The sequence below is a fragment of the Corythoichthys intestinalis genome, chromosome 7 (genome assembly GCF_030265065.1).
Source record: "Corythoichthys intestinalis isolate RoL2023-P3 chromosome 7, ASM3026506v1, whole genome shotgun sequence".
In the NCBI taxonomy this organism is placed as follows: domain Eukaryota; kingdom Metazoa; phylum Chordata; class Actinopteri; order Syngnathiformes; family Syngnathidae; genus Corythoichthys; species Corythoichthys intestinalis.
Window position 1 is genome coordinate 60,563,329 of NC_080401.1, and position 20,546 is coordinate 60,583,874.

The 20,546-nt window shown below is 42.3% G+C and overlaps 1 protein-coding gene across 4 annotated transcripts in view; it reads left to right on the top strand.

Annotated features, from left to right (window-relative positions):
- Window positions 1–20,546, top strand: part of nfia (nuclear factor I/A) — a 130,209-nt gene that overhangs the window by 98,882 nt on the left and 10,781 nt on the right. For 2 of the 4 annotated variants that reach the window (XM_057841428.1, XM_057841431.1), the window contains exons 5-10: window positions 2,536–2,653; window positions 2,924–3,051; window positions 3,194–3,241; window positions 5,497–5,675; window positions 7,327–7,492; window positions 7,567–7,658. In XM_057841428.1, the coding sequence (XP_057697411.1) occupies window positions 2,536–2,653; window positions 2,924–3,051; window positions 3,194–3,241; window positions 5,497–5,675; window positions 7,327–7,492; window positions 7,567–7,658 (731 nt within the window). The remainder of the gene's footprint in view (window positions 1–2,535; window positions 2,654–2,923; window positions 3,052–3,193; window positions 3,242–5,496; window positions 5,676–7,326; window positions 7,493–7,566; window positions 7,659–20,546) is intronic. The other 2 variants (XM_057841429.1, XM_057841430.1) reach the window with 2 other exon arrangements.

The window sequence follows — 20,546 nt, forward strand, 5'->3', positions numbered from 1 at the left end:
AAATCTTCACTTATTCATTCATAATTCATGCTATTTCGTATGGGAATGTTCTCATTGTGGTCAGTTAACTCCTGTAGGTAAACGCCCTGTTGATTTTTGCTCACTTACTGTTGATTTTAAGGCAATTCAGGGTCACTTCCTGTTGATATCAGATCCAACGCCAATTCCAGGGTCACTTCATATTATTCTTAAGCATTTTTGGGTCACTTCCTGTTGATCTACGGTCACTTCCTTTTGATTTTGGGGCATTTTCATGTCACTTCATATTAATATCACGTCCTATGTCACTTCCTGTTAATATACGCTCACTTACTATTGATATTGAAGCATTTCTGGGTCACTTCCTGTTTATTTTAAGGCAATTCAGGGTCACTTCATGTTGATATCAGGGCCAATGTCACTTTCAGGATTACTTCCTGTTAATTTTGAAGCATTTCTGGGTCACTTCCTGTTAATATACGGTCACTTCCTGTTGATACCAGGTCCCATGCTACTTCCAGGGTCACTGCCTGTTAATTATTAAGCATTTCTGGGTCACTTCCCGTTGATATTAGGTCACTTCCTGTTGATATCCGGTCCCATGCCACTTCCTGTTAATTTTGAAGCATTACTGGGTCACTTCCTGTTGATATACGGTCACTTCCTGTTTATATCCGGTCCAATGCCACTTCCAGGGTCACTGCCTATTAATTATTAAGCATTTCTGGGTCACTTCCCGTTGATATTAGGTCACTTCCTGTTGATATCCGGTCCCATGCCACTTCCTGTTAATTTTGAAGCATTACTGGGTCACTTCCTGTTGATATACGGTGCACTTCCTGTTGATATCAGGTGCCATGCCACTTCCAAGGTCACTTCTTGTTAATTTTTAAGTATTTTTGGGTCACTTCCTATTTATATACAGTCACTTCCTGTTTATATCATGTCCCATGCCACTTCCAGGGTTACTTCCTGTTAGTTTTTGAAGCATTTCTGAGTCACTCCCTGTTGATATCAGGTCCTATGTCACTTCCAGGATCACTTCTTGTTAGTTTTGAAGAATTTCTGGGTAACTTCCTGTTGATTTAAGGCAATTTAGGGTCACTTCCTGTGGATATCAGGTCCTATGTCACTTCCAGGGTCACTTCCTGTTAATTTTGAAGCAATACTGGGTCACTTCCCGTTGATATGTGGTCACTTCGTGTTGAAATAAAGGCAATTCAGGGTCACTTCCTGTTGATACCAGGTATCATGTCACTTCCAGGGTCACTTCCCGTTAATTTTGAAGCGTTTCTGGGTCACTTCCTGTTGATTTTAAGGCAATTCAGGGTGAATTCCTGTTGATATCAGGCCCCATGTTCCTTCCAGGGTCACTTCCTGTTAATTTTGAAGCATTTCTGGGCCACTTCCTGTTAATATACGGTCACTTCCTGTTGATAACAGGTCCCATGACACTTCCAGGGTCACTTCCTGTTAAGTTTTAAGCATTTTAGGTCACTTCCTGTTGATTTTAAGGCAATTTAGGGTCACTTCCTGCTGATATCAGTTCCTATGCCACTTCCAGGGTCACTTCCTGTTAATTTTGAAGCATTTATGGGTAACTTCCTGTTGATTTTAAGGCAATTTAGTGTCCCTTCCTGTTGATATCAGGTCCTATGCCACTTCCAGGGTCACTTCCTGTTAATTTGTAAGCAATACTGGGTCACTTCCCATTAATATATGGTCACCTCGTGTTGAAATAAAGGCAATTCAGAGTCACTTCCTGTTGATACCAGGTATCATGTCACTTCCAGGATCACTTCCTGTTAATTTTGAAGCATTTTTGGGTCACTTCCTGTTCATATACAGTCACTTCCTGTTGATATCAGGTCCAATGCCACTTCCAGGGTCACTTCCTTTTAATTTTGAAGACTTTCTGGGTCACTTCCTGTTGCTTTTAAGGCAATTTAGGGTCACTTCCTGCTGATATCAGGTCCTATCCCACTTCCAGGGTCACTTCCTGTTAGTTTTTAAGCATTACTGGGTCACTTCCTATTGATATATGGTCACTTCCTGTTGATATCAGGTCCCATTCCACTTCCAGGGTCCTTTCCATTTTAATTTTGAAGCATTACTGGGTCACTTCCTATTAATATACGATCACTTCCTGTTAATACAGGTCCCATGTCACTTCCAGGGTCACTTCCTATTAATTTGGAAGCATTTCCTTGTCACTTCCTGCTAATTTTAAGGCAATTCAGGGTCCATTCCTGTTGATGTCAGATCCCATGTCGCTTCCAGTTGATATAGGGTCACTTCCTGTTGATTTTGAAGCATATACGGGTCATTTCCTGTTGACAGAGTCACTTCCTGTTGATTTTGTAGCTTTTAATATATTTTCCTATTTATGTAGGGTCACTTCCTATTGAATTTGGGGCATTTCTGTGTCACTTCCTATTGATGTCTGGTCACTTCCCACTAATTTGGGGACATTTCCATGTGACTTCCTGTTGATTTTGCATCCGGCTCTCTCTAACCCTCTATAAGTGATATCTGTGGGCCTGTTTGTTTTTGCAGCTCCCATCGCCGCCGGCACGGGTCCAAACTTCTCGCTGGCCGACTTGGACAGCTCGTCCTACTACGGCATGAGCCCCGGCGCCATGAGGAGGCCCCTCCCCAGCACGTCGTCCTCCAGGTACGCTCACGCACGGCGATTGACGTACAATCATCCGTCTGTCTGCTGTAAAATTCTTATCACCAGTAGATGTCCAGTCATTTTAAAGCGGGGGGTTGGCATCGAATGAACCCAACTCCCACTTTAAATGGATTAGGACAACTAGTGCTAATTGGAATGTCGCCCCTGCAAACATGGCCGCCCTGAGGCATTTTGGTAGGGAAGCGGCCATGTTGGCAGGGGTGATGAAAGGTCTTTTCATGCGTTCACGGAGGCTGTGTTTGCGTGCAGCTCCGCCAAGCGCATCAAGTGCATGGAGGACGACGGCGACAGCCCGGGCGAGGACTCGTACTACCCGCCGACGGCGGGTCGCTCGCCTGGCGGCGTCAGTCAAGCGGGCGGCTGGCACGACGAGCCGGGTAAGTTGGCGTGGCTTGGTGCTGAGGGGAGTTTGTGTGTGATGATGGCGCCCCTTGTGTTGATGAGTGGAATGTTCACGCTGCTTTTCCTCTTCTTCTTTTCGCTGTTCATTTTCTCTCTCTTTCCTGACTGGGAAAGCAGGATATAAGCTACGCGGCTCGCTAGCTAGCTCCTTCATCTCCCGACAAGGTAAACTAACAGTACTTCCCTGTATCCCTCCTTTTTGGACATTGTCTTCCTTCCTTCCTTGCTTGCTTCTTCTTCTTCTTCTTTCCGTCCTACCTTAATTCCGTCTTCACTTCCTTGATTCCTTCTCTGTCCTCATTCCCTTTCCCCCGTTCCTTCCCAACATCTTCTTTTCTTACCTTCCTTCTTTCCATCCTCCCTTCTCTTCTTACCTCCATCCTTCCTTCAATCCTTCTCCTAACTTACCTCCTTCCTCCCACACTTCTTACCTTCCTTCTTCATCCTTCCTTCTCTTCTTACGTCCACCCTCCCCTCCTTCCTTCCTTCCTACCTATCTATCTTCTTCCCTTCCTTCTTTCCCAATTCCTTCCTTGTCTCCATCCTTCCTACCTGTCTATCTTCCCTCTTTCCTTCCATCCCTTATCTTTTCTTTCCTTCTTTCCATCCTTGCTTCCTTCTCTTTCCCATCCTTCTGCAAGTTTTTCCTATATACATTCCCCCCTTCTTTCCTTGATTCCTAGCATCCTTTATTCTTTCTTCACTTCCTTCCTTCCCTTCTCTTCTCACCTCCATCCTTCCTTCAATCCTTCCATCTTTCCTTTCTTCTTTCTTTCCTACCTTACCTCCTTCCTTCTTACCTCCATCCTTCCTTCAGTCCTTCCTTCCTCCCTTCCCTCTCGTTCCTACCTTCCCTCGTTCCTTGCTCACTTCTTACCTTCCTTCTTCCTTCCTTTTCTCCTTACCACCATCCTTCCTACCTTTCTTCTGTCTGCCCTTCCTTCCTACCTATCTTCTTCCCTTCGTCATTTCCACCTTCCTTCCTTGTCTCCATCCTTCCTACCTTTCTTCCTTCCCTATTTCCTTCAATCCCTCATATCTCTTCCTTCCTTCTTTCCATTCTTGCTTCCTTCTCTCATTCCCCTATCCTTCCTTCCTTCTGCAAGTTTTTCCTACATTCCTTCCTTCTTTCCTTGATTCCTTGCATCCCTCATTCTTCTCTTCCTTCTTTCATCCTTTCTTCTTCACTTCCTTCCTACCTTGCCTCCCTCCTTTCATCCCTCCTCTATTTCGTCCTTCTTTCCATCCTTGCTTCCTTCTTTCATTCCCCCGCCCTCCCTTCCTTCTTCACGTTTTTCCTACTTCTTTCCTTAATTCCTTCTTTCTTCACTTCTTTGATTCCTTCCTCTCCTCCTTCCTTCTTTCCATCCTTCCCACCTTGCCTCCCTCCTTCCATCCTTCCTAAGATCTTCCTTTCCTTCTTTCCCTCATTGCTTCTCTCCTTGCCTCCCCTTCCTCCCTTTCTTTGTTCTGTCGTCCCTTCCTTTCTTCTTTCCTTCTTTCCTACCTGCCTTCCTTCATGTTTTTCCTACTTTCCTTCCTTCTTTCCTTGATTCCTTCATTCTTATCTTTCTTTCCACCCTTCCTTCAACACTTCCTTCCCACTTTACCTCCCTCCCTCCTTCCTAACGTCTTCCTTTCTTCTTTCCATCATTCCTTCGCTCCTTGCCTCCCTTCTTCCTCCTGTCCTTTGTTCCTTCCCCGCTTCCTTCTTTCCTACCTTCCTTCCTTTCTTCCTCACTTCTTCCCTTCTTACCTTCCTTCCTTCTCTCCTTCCCTTCATCCTTCCCTCCTCTCATTCTTCCTTCTTTCCACCCTTGCTTGTTTCTCTCGTTCCCTCCATCCTTAATTCCGTCTTCACTTCCTTCCTACCTTCCCTACTTGATTCCTTCCATCCCTCCTTTCCATCGTTGCTTTCTTCCTTCCTTCTTTCCATCCTTGCTTGCCTCTCTTGTTCTCTCCATCCTTCCTTCCTCCCTCCCACTCTCCTTTCCTTCCTTTCTTTCCTTCCATGCGCCTCCTTCGCCCTGTCAGCATTATGACGACAACTTCAGGCAGCTCACCGATTGGCTGTGTGCACGCATGTGTGTTTTTGCTCCGCTTCCACTCTTCTGTTATTGGTCGCTTGTATGATCGGCTTGTTTGAATTGTTTCTCAGCCACTGAAAATGACTGACACCTAATCGCGTGGCGACCAAGGAAATAACATTAATTTTTTCCTGTTTAAAAGAAATACTAATTTAAATCAAATTGAATATGATATACTATAGTAATTAAATATTTAAAATAGATAACACATTTCATGTTCCGTTTTGTTTTGTCAAATTTCAACTGCAATTTGACCCACATTTAGTTTTAACCAAAACACTGAAGTGGATGCAATTTGATTGATGGACGCTTGTATGTGGTCCCGCCCCCTAGCGAGCCCTCACGCGCCCCCGTCCAGCCTGCACTTCTCCTCGTCGCCCATCCTGCAGCAGCCGGCCTCCTACTTCTCCCACGCGGCCATCAGGTACCACCCGCAGGACCCCCTGAAGGATTTCGTGCAGCTTGTGTGCCCCGACTCCGCCCAGACGGCCGGACAGGTGGGCTTCCTCAACGTAAGACACGCATGCACGTCTATGCATTATTCGTGTGTGTGTGTGTGTGTACCCGTGACGTCTCTTTCCGAGCACAGACCAAAAAAAAAAAAAAAAGGATCATCCGAGAATCGTCTGTTGTTTTGATCGTCGGTTCATTCTTCAGAGACATTGTTGACTTAAAAAAATAGGAATTTCAGCTTCTGAACTCGAGTGTCGAATGTACGGCCTGCCAGCAGGTCCAATCCGCCCCTAAATCAACAGGAAGTGGCCTGAAATCTACAGGAAGTGACGCAATATCAATAGAAAGTGACCCTGAAATGCTCCCAAATCCACAGGAAGTGACCTAATATCAACAGGAAGTGACCTAAAATGCCCCTAAATCAATAGGAGGTAACCTGATATCAATGGGATGCATGATTTCAACAAAAAGTAACCCAATATCAATAGGAAGTGACCCACAAATCCTACCAAATCAACAGGAAGTGGCCTGATATCAACAGGAAGTTACCCAATATCAAAAGGGAAGTGACCCCAAAATGCTCCTAAATCAACAGGAAGTGACCTGATATCAACGAGAAGTGACCCGATATCAACAGGAAGAGACCCTAAAATGCCCCTAAATCAACAAAAAGTGACCTGATATCAACTAGAAGTGACCCAATATCAACAGGAAGTGACCCTAAAATGCTCCCAATGCAACAAGAAGTAACCCAAAAATGCCCCAAAATAATCAGGAAGGGACCTGATATCAACAGGAAGTGACCCTAAAAGACCCCTAAATGAAAAGGAAGTGACCTGATATCAACAAAATGTGACCCAATATAAAGGGGAAGAGAACCCGAACTGCCCCCAAATCATCAGGAAGTAACCAAAAATCAACAGGAAGTGACCTGATATCAACAGGAAGGGACCCAAAAATGCCCCAAATCATCAGGAAGGGACCTGATATCAACATGAAGTGACCCTAAAATGCCCCTAGATAAAAAGGAAGTGACCAGATATCAACAAGATGTGACCCAATATAAACGGGAAGTGACCCCAAAATGCCCCCAAATCATCAGGAAGTGACCCAATATCAATAGGAAGTGACCCGATATCAACAGGAAGTGACCCCAAAATGCCCCCAAATCAACAAGAAGTGAACTTATATCAACAGGAAGTGAGCCAATATCAACAGGAATCAACCATAAAATGCTCCTAAAGCAACAGGAAGTGATTCCAAAATGCCACTAAATAAACAGGAAGTGACCTGATATCAAACACAAGTGAACTGAGGTGAGAGGAAGTGACCTGAAATGCCCCTAAATTAACAGGAAGTGGCCTTATATCAACAGGAAGTGACCCCAAAATGTGACTAAATCAACAGGAAGTGACCTGATACCAACAGCAAGCGAACTGAAGCAACAAGAAGTGACCCCAAAATGTCCCTAAATCAACAGGAAGTGACCTGTTTTGGACGAGAGGTTAGCCGCTATCAACAAGACGTGACTCTGAAATGCCCCAAAAACGAAAGAAAGTCATCCTGAAATGCCTCCAAATCAACAGGAAGTGACGCGATATCACAAGGAAATGGCCCGGAAATGCCTCCAAATCAACAGGAAGTCTGCAGAAATTGCATTTTCTACATATCACTCTATTGATGTTATTTTTTTCTTTGTCTTTGCTTTAGCCTAACGGTAGCTCCCAGGGAAAAGTCCACAATCCCTTCCTGGCGGCGCCCATGCTGCCGCCCCCTCCGCCTCCGCCCATGGCGCGGCCCGTCCCGCTGCCCGTCGACGCCAAGCCGCCCGCCGCCTCCTCCGCCGAGGGGGGCGCCAACTCGCCGTCCTCGCCCAGTCAGTACACTTACGCCGCCTTTTGCCCGCTTTGCCCGTCGTCCGCCGTTGACCGTTTTGCAACTTTTCCTCAGCGTACTCGGCCCCGCCCACCAGCACGCCCGCTCAGCGATTTGTCAGCGTGGGGCCGCGAGACCCCGCCTTCAACATCCCGCAGCAGCCGCAGGTAAAGCCGCGGAGCGACATGACCGATCCTTGGGGGCTGGGGCTGTTTTTTTCTGCATTTGATTGACATTTCCACCAGCGTATCATTTAGTGTTGAGTACAAAATGTGGGAGGATTAGTTTAGTCTGAATTAGTCATGTGATGCCGGTTTTGGCAAAAATTTACAATTCAGCCAAAGTTTTGATAAAAGCTTCCCCGTACCTTTCTAATGGCACAGACATTTTCATTCACTCAAGTTGATTCAAGTCAGGCTTACGAAAAAACTTTCCAATGTTGGTCATTATTTTTGACAAAACAAAAAAATGCCTTGTAATGAACAAGAAGTGGTTAAAATGTACAAGAAGTGACCTGGGAAAGACCCAAAATCATCAGAAAGTGACCTATAGGTGCCCTAAAACCAAAACGAAGTGACCCGGGAAAGCTCAAAAAACAGCAGAACATGACATAACGTGCAGGAATTGACGTAGGAAAGACCTAAAAATCGTCAGTAAATGAACTTTAAGTGGCCCAAAATCAAAAGTTGATCCAGAAAAGCTCTAAAATCAACATAAAATGACAAGATGGACAGGAAGTGACCTGGGAAAGACCCAAGAACAACAGAAAATGACCTATAAGTGCCCTAAAACCAAAAGGAGGTGACCCGGGAAAGCTAAAAAAACAACAGAACATGACATAACGTGCAGGAAGTGAACTAGGAAAGACCTGAAAATCATCAGTAAATGAACTTTAAGTGGCCCAAAATCAAAAGGTGATCCAGAAAAGCTCTAAAATCAACATAAAATGACAAGATGGACAGGAAGTGACCTGGGAAAGACCCAAAATGATCAGAAAGAGACCTATAGGTGCCCTAAAACCAAAAGGAAGTGACCCAGGAAAGCTCAAAAAACAACAGAACATGACATAAAGTGCAGGAAATGAACTAGGAAAGACCTGAAAATCATCAGTAAATGAACTATAGGTGGCCCAAAACCAAAAGGAAGTGATCCTGAAAAGCTGTAAAACCAACATAAAATGACAAAATGTACAGGAAGTGACCTGGGAAAGACCTAAAATCATCAGAAAGTGACCTATAAGTGCTGCAAAACCAACAGGAAGTGACCCAAAATCAACAGGAAGTGACCTAGGAAAGCTCAAGAACCAACAGAACATGACAAAATGTGCAGGAAATGACCAGGGAAAGAAACCAAATCATAAGAAAGTGACCTATCTTATAGTCTGATAGTCTTTGATGGTCATGGTCAGTTATCTTATGTAGTTATGACTGATTGTGTGTTGGTCTGGGTTTACATGTGCTGTAGTGTATTAATGTCTTATTGTGTGTTAGTGTTAGCTTGTGTGTGTTAGTGTAACTTAATAGTGTGTGTTCTTGTGCATTTTGTTTATTTGGCTGTTTCTACATGTAGCTATTATGTTTAGTGGTGGGAGCGTGGCCCCACGTCGTCATGGCGACACACTGGCTCTGTCTGTGCATTCACTGTGCTTGTGCCCCGACCACGGGGGGCAGATGGCGGCTTCTTTGTGCGGGAGCGGGCACCGTGCCAGACAGAGACCGGTGAAGGAAGGCTGGCAGTCCGCGATCGCGTCGCTCCCTCATCAGACGGACACTAATACAAGACACTAACACCTACTTGCGGGGACATACACTCACACAAAAGTGCGCACACACAATCAAACCCTAATACACGATAAGACGCTAACACACAAACACTTCCTTTACAGGTCACTTCCTGTACATTTTAATTCATTGCCTATACAGTTTGGGCATTTATAGGTCACTTCCTGTTCATTTAGTGTCATTTCCTGTATGTTTTGAGGCAAATTCAGGCCAGTTCCTCTATATCATGGATCAGTTCCTGTTGATATAGGGCACTTATGGGTCACTTCCTGTCTATGGGTCACTTCCTGTTGATTTGCGGCTTCTTTGTGCGGGAGCGGGCACCGTGCCAGACAGAGACCGGTGAAGGAAGGTTGGCAGTCCGTGATCGCGTCGCTCCCTCGTCAGACGGACACTAATACAAGACACTAACACCTACTTGCGGGGACATACACTCACACAAAAGTGTGCACACACAAACTCTAATACACGATAAGACGCTAACACACAAACACACGCTTCCTTTACAGGTCACTTCCTGTACATTTTAGTTAATTGCCTATTCAGTTTGGGCATTTATAGGTCACTTCCTATTGATTTTAGGTCACTTCCTGTTAATTTTGTGTCAATTCCTGTATGTTTTGAGGCATTTTCAGGCCACATTCTCTATATTATGGATCAGTTCCTGTTGATTTTCGGGCACTTATGGGTCACTTCCTGCCTATGGGTCACTTCCTGTTGATTTTTTTTTTTTTTTTTACATTTTTAGGTCACTTCCTGTTGGTTTTGGGTCACTTCTTGTTAATTTTGTGTCATTTCCTGTATATTTTGAGGCATTTTCAGGGTACTTCCTGTACATTATTGTTAATATCCTGTTCAAATCTCAGGCATTCCTAGGTCACTTCCTGTTGGATATGTCACGTCCAGTTGATTTGGGGGCATTTTTAGGTCACTTCCTGTGGGTTTTATGTCACTTCCTGTTAATTTTGTGTCATTTTCAGTACATTTTGAGGCAGTTTCAGGTCAGTCCCTCTACATTATGGATCAGTTCTTCTATGTGGGTCACTACCTATTGATTTTGGGTCACTTCATGTTAATTTTGTGTCATTTTTCTGTACATTTTAAGGCATTTTCAGAGTACTTCCTGTAAATGATTGTTAATTTCCTCTTCAGTTTGGGGTATTCTTAGGTCACTTTCTATTGATATGTCACTTCCTGTTAATTTTGTGTCATTTTCTATACATTTTGAGGCATTTTCCGGTCAACTCCTCTACATTTTGATCCCTTCCTGTTGATTTCAGGGCATTTTCAGGTCACTTCCTAATGATTTTAGGTCACTTCCTGTTTATTTTTGTGTCATTTCCCGTACGTTTTGAGGCATTTTCTGTTCAGTTCCTCTACATCATGGATCAGTTTCTTTTGATTTTAGGGCATTTTTGGGTCACTTCCTGTTTATGGGTCACTTCCTGTTGATTTTGGGTCACTTCATGTTTAATTTTGTGTCATTTCCTGTACATTTTGAGGCATTTCAGGGTACTTCCTGTATATTATTGTTAATTTCCTGTTCAAATCTCAGGCATTCCTAGGTCACTTCCTGTTGATATGTCACGTCCAGTTGATTTGGAGGCATTTTTAGGTCACTTCCTGTGGGTTTTATGTCACTTCCTGTTAATTTTGTGTCATTTTCAGTACATTTTGAGGCAGTTTCAGGTCAGTCCCTCTACATTATGGATCAGTTCTTCTATGTGGGTCACTACCTATTGATTTTGGGTCACTTCATGTTAATTTTGTGTCATTTTTCTGCACATTTTAAGGCATTTTCAGAGTACTTCCTGTAAATTATTGTTAATTTCCTCTTCAGTTTGGGGTATTCTTAGGTCACTTTCTATTGATATGTCACTTCCTGTTAATTTTGTGTCATTTTCTATACATTTTAAGGCATTTTCCGGTCAACTCCTCTACATTTTGATCCCTTCCTGTTGATTTCAGGGCATTTTCAGGTCACTTCCTAATGATTTTAGGTCACTTCCTGTTTATTTTTGTCACATTTCCCGTACGTTTTGAGGCATTTGCAGGTCAGTTCCTCTACATTATGGATCAGATCTTTTGATTTTAGGGCATTTTTGGGTCACTTCCTGTTTATGGATCACTTCCTGTTGATTTTGGGTGACTTCATGTTTAATTTTGTGTCATTTCCCGTACATTTTGAGGCATTTCAGGGTACTTCCTGTACATTATTGTTAATTTCCTCTTCAGTTTGGGGCATTCCTAGGCTACCTCCTGTTGATTTTGGGGCATTATCAGGTCATTTCGTAATGATTCTAGGTCACTTCCTGTTAATTTTGTCTTTTTCAGTACATTTTGAAGCATTTTTAGGTCAGTTCCTCTACATTATGGATCAGTTCCTGTTGATTTTAGGGCATTTGTGGCTCACTTCCTGTTGATATGTCACTTCCTGTTTATTTTGGGTCACTTAATTTTAATTTTGTGACGTTGCCTTTACGTTTTGAGTAATTTTCAGGTCAGTTCCTCTACATCATGGATTGGTTCCTGTTGATTTTAGGGTATTTTTGGATCGCTTCCTGTTTATGGGTCACTTCCTGTTGGTTTTTGGTGACTTCATGTTAATTTTGTGTCATTTCCTGTACATTTTTAGGCATTTTCAGGGTACTTCCTGTACATTATTGTTAATTTCCTGTTCAGTTTGAGGCATTCCTAGGTCACGTCCTGTTGATATGTCACTTCCTTTTGCTTTTGGGGCATTTTCGGGACACCTGATTTTTTTAGGTCACTTTCTTTTAATTTTGTGTCATTTTCTGTACGTTTTGAGGCATTTTCAGGTTCAGTTCCTGTTGATTTTGGTGCATTTTCAGATAATTTCCTGTTGGTTTTGGGTCACTTCCTGTCCTGTTAATTTTGTATCATTTCCTGTACATTTTGAGGCATTTTCAGGTCACATTGTGGATCAGTTCCTGTTGAGTTTAGGGCAGTTCTGTGACACTTCCTGTTGACTTTGGGTCATTTCATATTTTATCTTGTGTCATTTCCTGTACATTTTGAAGCATTTTCAGGTTACTTCCTGTACAATTTAGTTTATTTCCTGTTCAATTTGGAGCATTTATAGGTCACTTCCTGTTCATATGTCACTTCCAGTTATTTTTTTGGGTCACTTCCTGTCAATTTTGTGTCATTTCCTGTACCTTTTGAGGCCTTTTTAGGTCACAATTGTTGATCAGTTTAGGGCATTTCTGGGTCACATTATGTTCATTGGTCACCTTCAGTGTATTTTAGAGAATTGTTGGGGTCACTTCTGTTGATTTTTGTGTCACTTCCTGTACATTTTGAGGCATTTTCAGGGTACTTCATGTACATTTTAGTTCATTTCCTGTTCACTCTGGGGCAATCTTTGGTCCTTTTCTGTTTATATGTCACTTCCGGTTGATTTTGGTGCATTTTCAGGTCACTTCCTGTTGGTAGTGGGTCATTTCCTGCTTAAATGAGGTCACTTCCTGTTAATTTTGTACCGTTCTTTTACATTTTGAGGTATATCAGGTCACGGCCTCTTCATTATGGATCAGTTACTGTTGATTTTAAGGGATTTCTGGGTCACTTCCTGATGGTTTTGGAATACATCCTATTGTATTTAGTGCAATTCAAGGACTTTTTTTTGGGGGGGTAAAACAAAGACTTTTTGCAGGTCTGAGTTTAAAATCAATAGGAGTGAATGCATACATTTTGAATGGCGGAGGTCTATCGCCGTAAATGGCGGAGAAATGTCAAAAGGCGCGGCGTCCATTTTGAACGACGTCTGTATTGCATCTTCAAGGTGAACAAAGCCATGTTATGTGCTGACTCGGCAGAACATGGCTAAGATGCAAAGACAAGACTTTGCTTAACCCATTATAGGGCAAGTAACTAAGTCATTCTTTGATCATTTCAAACATCTTTAATCTCATTATTTTGGAGTATTTCTGGGCCACTTCCTGTTGAGTTTGGGTAAATTTAAGTTCATTCCTGTTTATTTTGCTCACTTCCTTTTGATTTTAGTGCATTTTCAGCACAATTCCTGTTGGTTTGGGGGCATTTCGTTTCACTTCTTGTTGATTTTGAGTCAACTCTTGTTGAGTTTGGTTAAACTATGGTTTACTCTGGGATTATTTTTGCTCACTTCCTTATGATTTTGGGACATTTCCGTTTCACATACTGTTGATTTTATATCATTTCCGGTTGTGTTTAGATAAATTGTGGGTAACTTCCTATTGTTTTGGGGACATTTCCGTCTCACTTCCTGTTGATTCGGGGTCTCCTGTTGACTACGGTTACTTCCTGTGTATTTTTGTCACTCCTTGTTGATTTTGGGGCATTTCAGGTGACTTGGTGTTGATTTCGGGTCACTTCCTGTTGATTTTGGGTCACCCCATTGTTTAATTTGGGTGAGTTATGTTTTACTTCCTGTTATTTTGCTCACTTCCTGTTGATTTTGGGACATTTCTGTCTCACTTCCTGTTAACTTTTTTATCACCTCCTGTTGCGTTTGGGTAAATTTTGGGTTACTTCCTGTCGATTTGGGGACATTTCCGTCTCACTTCCTGTTGATTTGGGGTCCTGTTGAATATGGGTAAATTACGGTTACTTCCTGTTTATTATTTAGCTCATTTCCTGTTGGTTTTGGGACATTTGTTTCACTTGAATTTGGGTAAATTACGGTTACTTCCTGTTTATTTTTGTCAATCCTTGTGGATTTTGGGGCATTTCAGGTGACTTCCTGTTTATTTCGGGTCACTACCTGTTGCTTTTGTGACATTTATGGGTAACTTCCTTTTGATTTTGGGTCACCTCCTGTTGAGTTTGGGTATATTATGGGGTACCTCCTGTTTATTTTGCTCCCACTCTGTTGATTTTGGGACATTTTCAGACCACTTCCTGTTGATTTTTGAGTAATTTCGGGTCACTTCCTGTTGATTTTGGGTCACCCCTGTGGAATTTTGCTAAATTATGGGTTACTTGCTGTTTGTTTTGCTCACTCCCTGTTGATTTAAGGACATTTTCAGACCACTTCCTGTTGAGTTTTGAGCATTTCCGGGTCACTTCCAGGTGATTGTGGAACATTTCCATCTCACTTCTTGTTGATTTGGGGTCACCTGTTTAATTTGGTTAAATTACGGTTACGTCCTGTTTATTTTTGTCACTCCTTGTGGATTTTGGGGCATTTCAGGTGACTTCCTGTTGATTTCGGGTCACTTCCTGTTGCTTTTGGGTCACCCCTGTGGAATTTGGATAAATTATGGGTTACTTCCTGTTTATTTTTGTCACTCCTTGTGGATTTTGGGGCATTTCAGGTGACTTCCTGTTTATTTCGGGTCACTTCCTGTTGCTTTTGGGACATTAATGGGTGACTTCCTGTTGATTTTGAGTCACCTCCTGTTGAGTTTGGGTATATTATGGGGTACCTCCTGTTTATTTAGCTCACACTGTTGATTTTGGGACATTTTCAGACCACTTCCTGTTGATTTTTGAGTAATTTTGGGTAACTTCCTGTTTATTTCGGGTCACTTCCTGTTGATTTTGGGTCACCCCTGTGGAATTTGGATAGATTATGGGTTACTTGCTGTTTGTTTTGCTCACTCCCTGTTGATTTTAGGACATTTCCGGGTCACTTCCTGGTGACTGTGGAACATTTCCGTCTAATTTCTTGTTGATTTGGGGTCACCTGTTTAATTTGGGTAAATTACGGTTACTTCCTGTTTATTTTTGTCACTCCTTGTGGATTTTGGGGCATTTCAGGTGACTTCCTGTTGATTTCGGGTCACTTTCTGTTGATTTTGGGTCACCTCCTGTTGAATTTGGGTAGATTATGGGTTACTTCCTATTTAATTTGCGCACTCCCTGTTGGTGTTGGGACATTTTCAGACCACTTCCTGTTCATTGTTGAGTATTTCCGGTTCACTTCCTGTTCATTTTTTAGCAGCTCCTGTTGCATTTGGGTAAACTGTGGGTTATTTCCTGTTGGTTTTAGGACATTTTCGTCTCACTTCCTGATGGTTTGGGGTCACCTGTTGAATTTGGGTTTATTACGGTTACTTCCTGTTGATATCGAGTCACTTCCTGTTGATTTTGGTTCACCCCCTGTTGAATTTGGGTAAATTATGGGTTACTTCCTGTTTATTTTTCTCACTCCCCGTGGATTTTGGGACATTTTCAGACCACTTCCTGTTGATTTTTGAGCATTTCCGTGTCACTTCCTGTTGAACATGGGACATTTCAATTCCTGTTGATTTTGGGTCATCTCCTGTTGAGTTTGGGTAAATTCTGGGTTACCTCCTGATTGTTTTGCTCTTTTCCTGTTGATTATGGTGCATTTTCAGACCACTTCCTGTTGGTTTTTGAGCATTTCCGGGTCACTTTCTATTGGTTTTGGTACATTTCTGTCTAACTTGCTGTTGGTTTTGGGTCACTTCATGTTGATTCGATTTTGAGACATTTCTGTCTGACTTCCTGTTGATTTTGATCGCCTCACGTTGTGTTTGTGTAAGTTCTGGGTTACTTCCTGTTTATTTTGCATCACTTCCTGTTGATGTTGAGGTTTTTCTTCATGCATTATTCTGCATGCATCAAATGCATTATTTCTGTCTCACTTCCTGTTGATTTGGAGTCACCAGCTGTTACGTTTTTAGTCAATTCTGGGTTACTTCCTGTTTATTTTAGTCACTTGGTACTGATTTTGAGGCGTTTCCATGAAAAACAAGTTGGTTCTGGCCATCCATAACACTCCAAAGTTCATTTTTCTTCAATTTACAATATTGAAACGAGGGCCTCCTAAAGCGCACACGTGTCCACACCTAGCATTAGCATGCTACGATAATGACTCGAAGCTCGTTCGAGCTCCTCCGCGTTGTCATCGTGACTTATTAGTGTCCTCATCTTCACCCTACTGACAACACAGCTGCACGCACACACTCACACACGAGTGTGTTTTCAGGACAGTCTGCAGTGCAGCGCGAGGAAGAAAAGTCCCGACGTCAGCAAGTTGTATTGATTAAAAACTAACCTTCCACTCTTCTTCTTCTCCTCTGTCACTACACACACACACGCACACGCACACAGTCAATCACTAGCGGACAAAGCCGCAACACGCACACACACACACACACTACAAACTTTTACTTTCACTTTTCTCCAGAATGCATTTTCTAAATGATGCGTATTGTTTGTGTGCGTAGGGGTGTGTGTGTGTTTGCGTTTGATGGATGTAAAGAAAAAGTGGGCGTCGGGGATAAGGCCGCCTTGGCGATGGCGGTCACGTCCCGGGCCGTCTGGTCGCCCCTAGCAACAAGACGTCACTCGACGACAAACTTGGCGGGAGGGACACGTGTTGCGCCACTAGCTAGCAAATTATCGCTCTGAGAAATACAGTTAAATATTACACATGCATACAATATAGAGCTCGTGAGCTGTGGGGCTAACAGGGATGGCCGGTATCGCTTGTCGGCCATTTTGCGTCAGTGTCATCCGATGAATATAACACCAACTCATTTTTAAACTGCTTGCTTTTTCTTAAACATTGCTGTTAATGAACCTTTTAGTTGTCCGATATTATGGGATAGCCGATCATATCGGCCGTTCAAAGCATTTTTCAATGATGGGGTTTTGTGCCTAAGTGAATGGTGTAGCCTTTGTACAAAGGCTGGTCACAGTTTAGCATCGCACTGATGCTAATTGATCATTAGATGTCGCCAAACTAAGATGCTCTGGATTTTCAGTTATGAGAGCAGACCATTCACATTCATGGTGCAAAAAATGTAATGATTGAAAAATAATGAATTATAAAGTCATGATATATAACAACTGTGTTACCAAAAAGAAATAGACACTCAGAAAACTAGAAAATGTGTGGAAAATCTTGGTAATCGTCATTGTATTGACATGATTTGGTCGCCCCCTACTGGCTCTTTGGAGTAACCACTGCAAACATGGTTTCATTGTGAATGATTGCTTTTATTTAAAAACAGACATTTCAATTGATATTATTCATATGGGACATTTATTTTCTAATAACTTCACAGAATGTTTATTTGATTTGAAAAACCTTCAAGTTGTCACATTTATCATGATTAAAGCATTCAGTGGGGCATCACAATACATTGATCAACAACACGTTAAGTGCACCATCGGAATCGGTTTTATATCAGATTTTCAGAGTTGGACGATATGGGTAAAAAAATCGTTATCGGACAACTCTAATTTACGGGGACCTCCAATCATTCGGTCAATCGCCCCCGGATTGAACGTCTAGCGCCGTCAATTGCACTGAAACCTAGGCCTGTTTGTTGTCAACGGAGTCACGTTCCTGGTCATTTTACAGGTCACTTCCTATACATTTTGGATCATTTCCTGTTCATTTCTGGGTCACTTCCTCTTCATTGTTCACTTCCTGTTGATTTTGGGTCACTTCGTGCACATTTTGGGGCCCTCTGGGGTCACTTCCTATACACTAAAGGGGAAAAGATATTGTCATCGCACACACAATATAATTGTCTGCCTTAGTCTAACACATACATATGGTACAGGTTGGCACCGTCTAACTGTTTGCATTACTCTAACACACGTAATACAGAGATACCTCAGCTCACGAACGCTTAAGCTCACGAACTTTTCGCCTCAAGAACATTAAATTCGCGAGCATATAGTCTCTGCTGACGAACTAGTTTTCGGCGGACGAACCAAACCACGCGGTCGAAGAGCGCCACGAGAAGCTGACGCACGCTCACGGCGTCCCAGTTGGTCCCCTCCCTATCGTTGAGTGCGGACGTGGTTTGTGTTTGATAGACATTTTGGACCATATTGAGTGTACTTTTGCTATTATGGGACCGAAAAAGAGTTACCTATAGTCCTTATGGAAGGTGACTCGTGTTACCAATTCGCCCTCGACTGGTAATTGGCGGTGCTTTCAGCTTCCCACCGTAGTGAGAAGTGGACCGGTGAGTCACGTTGGCTCGTTGTCGTCGGTTGTCTTCGGTTCGCCCCATTTCCTCTCCAGAAAGGTGGCGGCCGGCGTGCATACAAACACCCAGAGGCGTCGGATGGCTTTTTGTGGGCACTTTTATTAACAACCAAAAGCATGTGGGGGGCACAGCACTGGAGTCTACGCTAACTGCGCACTTTGCCGGTAACACTCTCCTTCCAAACAGTAACTCCCTCCCTCCCTCCTCCTCCCACTCCATTCCATCAAGCCATCAACTACCATCACAAAGGTAAATAAAACGACTTTATTATACAGTAGTTTATTTCTTTAATTATAATACAATAGCACATTTATTATGCATAAAATAAGGTATATTTTTGTGTAGTTTTAAGGCTTATTTAGTAGAAAATGATGTTTTATGGGGACCTGGGAACGGATTATTCTCATTTTAATGGTTTCTTATGGGAAATAAATGTTCGGAAGACGAACTTTTCGCCTTACACACACTTTCTGGGAACCAATTATGTTCGTGAGCTGAGGTATCACTGTATAATTAATCAGGAAATAGTATCATTTTCATATTTACGGTAGGACTACACTACTAATATAAAATGAATAGCACACCATAGTTTAATGAGAAGAAATAGAAGAGATACACAATGCCATCTTATCACAAGATTGACGCACCAACTCGTGCAATCAGCTCTCCCAGCAAACTCCAAGGACAAAGCGCTTTGTCCTAAAACAAGTACAACCAGCCCGGACAGCAAAGTTCATAGTGGGTGTCCCAATCTGCGCATGAACCTAAGCCGCCTAAAACCGGCCACCAAGGGGAAGACCCAAAAGCAACGCCCAGACCCACCTTCGGACACGCCTTCGACATGACCCGCGTCAGCAAAGACTTTAAAAAGACTGGACACTGAGATAACACAGATTTTTTTTCTGCTCGGAAACATGTAGCCTTGTTTTGGATCCAGAATTGTCCCTCCGTCGTCTGTTTTTGCCTTGTTTTTACCATTGTCGACGAATAAATTGTCAACCTGTTTTCGGTGAGTGTTCTTCAAGCTTTGAAACATGGAGTCAGTACAAAGGGTTAAAATAAGAGGACGCGCGAGATTCGGCCTTCCCGGCGGGCGCACGCGGGGCAGCGTCAGCCGAGCAGCACTTGTTTTGGTTGGTGCTATCCCCGGGTGCGTCTGGGCCGGGGGGGCGAATTTCAACACTTTGGGTTGTTTCCTGTTGATTTTGGGACACTTCGTGCACATTTTGAGGGCATTCTGGGTTCACTTCCTATACATTTTGGATCATTTCCTGTTGATGTGATGTCATTTCAGGGTCACTTCCTGTTCATTGTTCACTTCCTGTTGATTTTTGGGTCACTTGGTGTACATTTTGGGGCATTCTGGGATCACCTCATATGCACATTGCATGATTTCCTGTTGATTTTAGGTCATTTCTGGGTCACTTCCTGTTCATTGTTCACTTCCTGTTGATTTTGGGTCACTTCAAGCACATTTTAGGTCACTTCCTTCCTATACACTTTTGGTCGTTTCCTGTTGATTTTAGGGCATTTACGGGTCACCTCCTGTTCATTGGTCACTTCTTATACATTTTGGAACATTTCAAGGTCCCTTCTTCATTGGTCACTTCCTGTATATTTTGGGGAATTCCCGGCTCATTGCCTATTAAATTTGTTTTCATTCCCTGTCAAATTTAGGGCATTTCCAGGTCACTTACTGTTCATTTCGGTTCACTCCCTGTCGGTTATAGGGCACTTACGGGTCACTTTCTGCTGTTTTGGGTCCCTTTTTGAGGATTTTGGGGCAACCCTGGGTCAGTTCATGTACAATTTGTTTCACAATTTTTTAAAAAAAAATTATGAGTCAAAAATAATGGAAATTTTTTTTCAGGTCTGATTTGAAAACTAAAACGATTGAATGGAAATGTTTTTTGAATGTGCAATTGGAAATGAATGGGGCCTAACCCTAAAAAAAAAAAATATATATATATATATATATATAAATATATACAGTGGGGAGAACAAGTATTTGATACACAGTCAATGGGAAAACCCATAGACAGTGTATCAAATACTTGTTCTCCCCACTGTGTATATATATATGTGTATATATATATATATATATATAAGATTTTTTTTCAAGTAAATATTTTTTGAATTAATAATTAATAAAAATAAAACAATTTTAAAAAAGATTTAAAAAATAATAATAAAGATACAAAATAATATATATTATAAATGAATATTTAAAAAATCTAATATTTTTTAAAATAAATAATTAAGCAATAAATAAATAATGGAAAAAATAAATAAT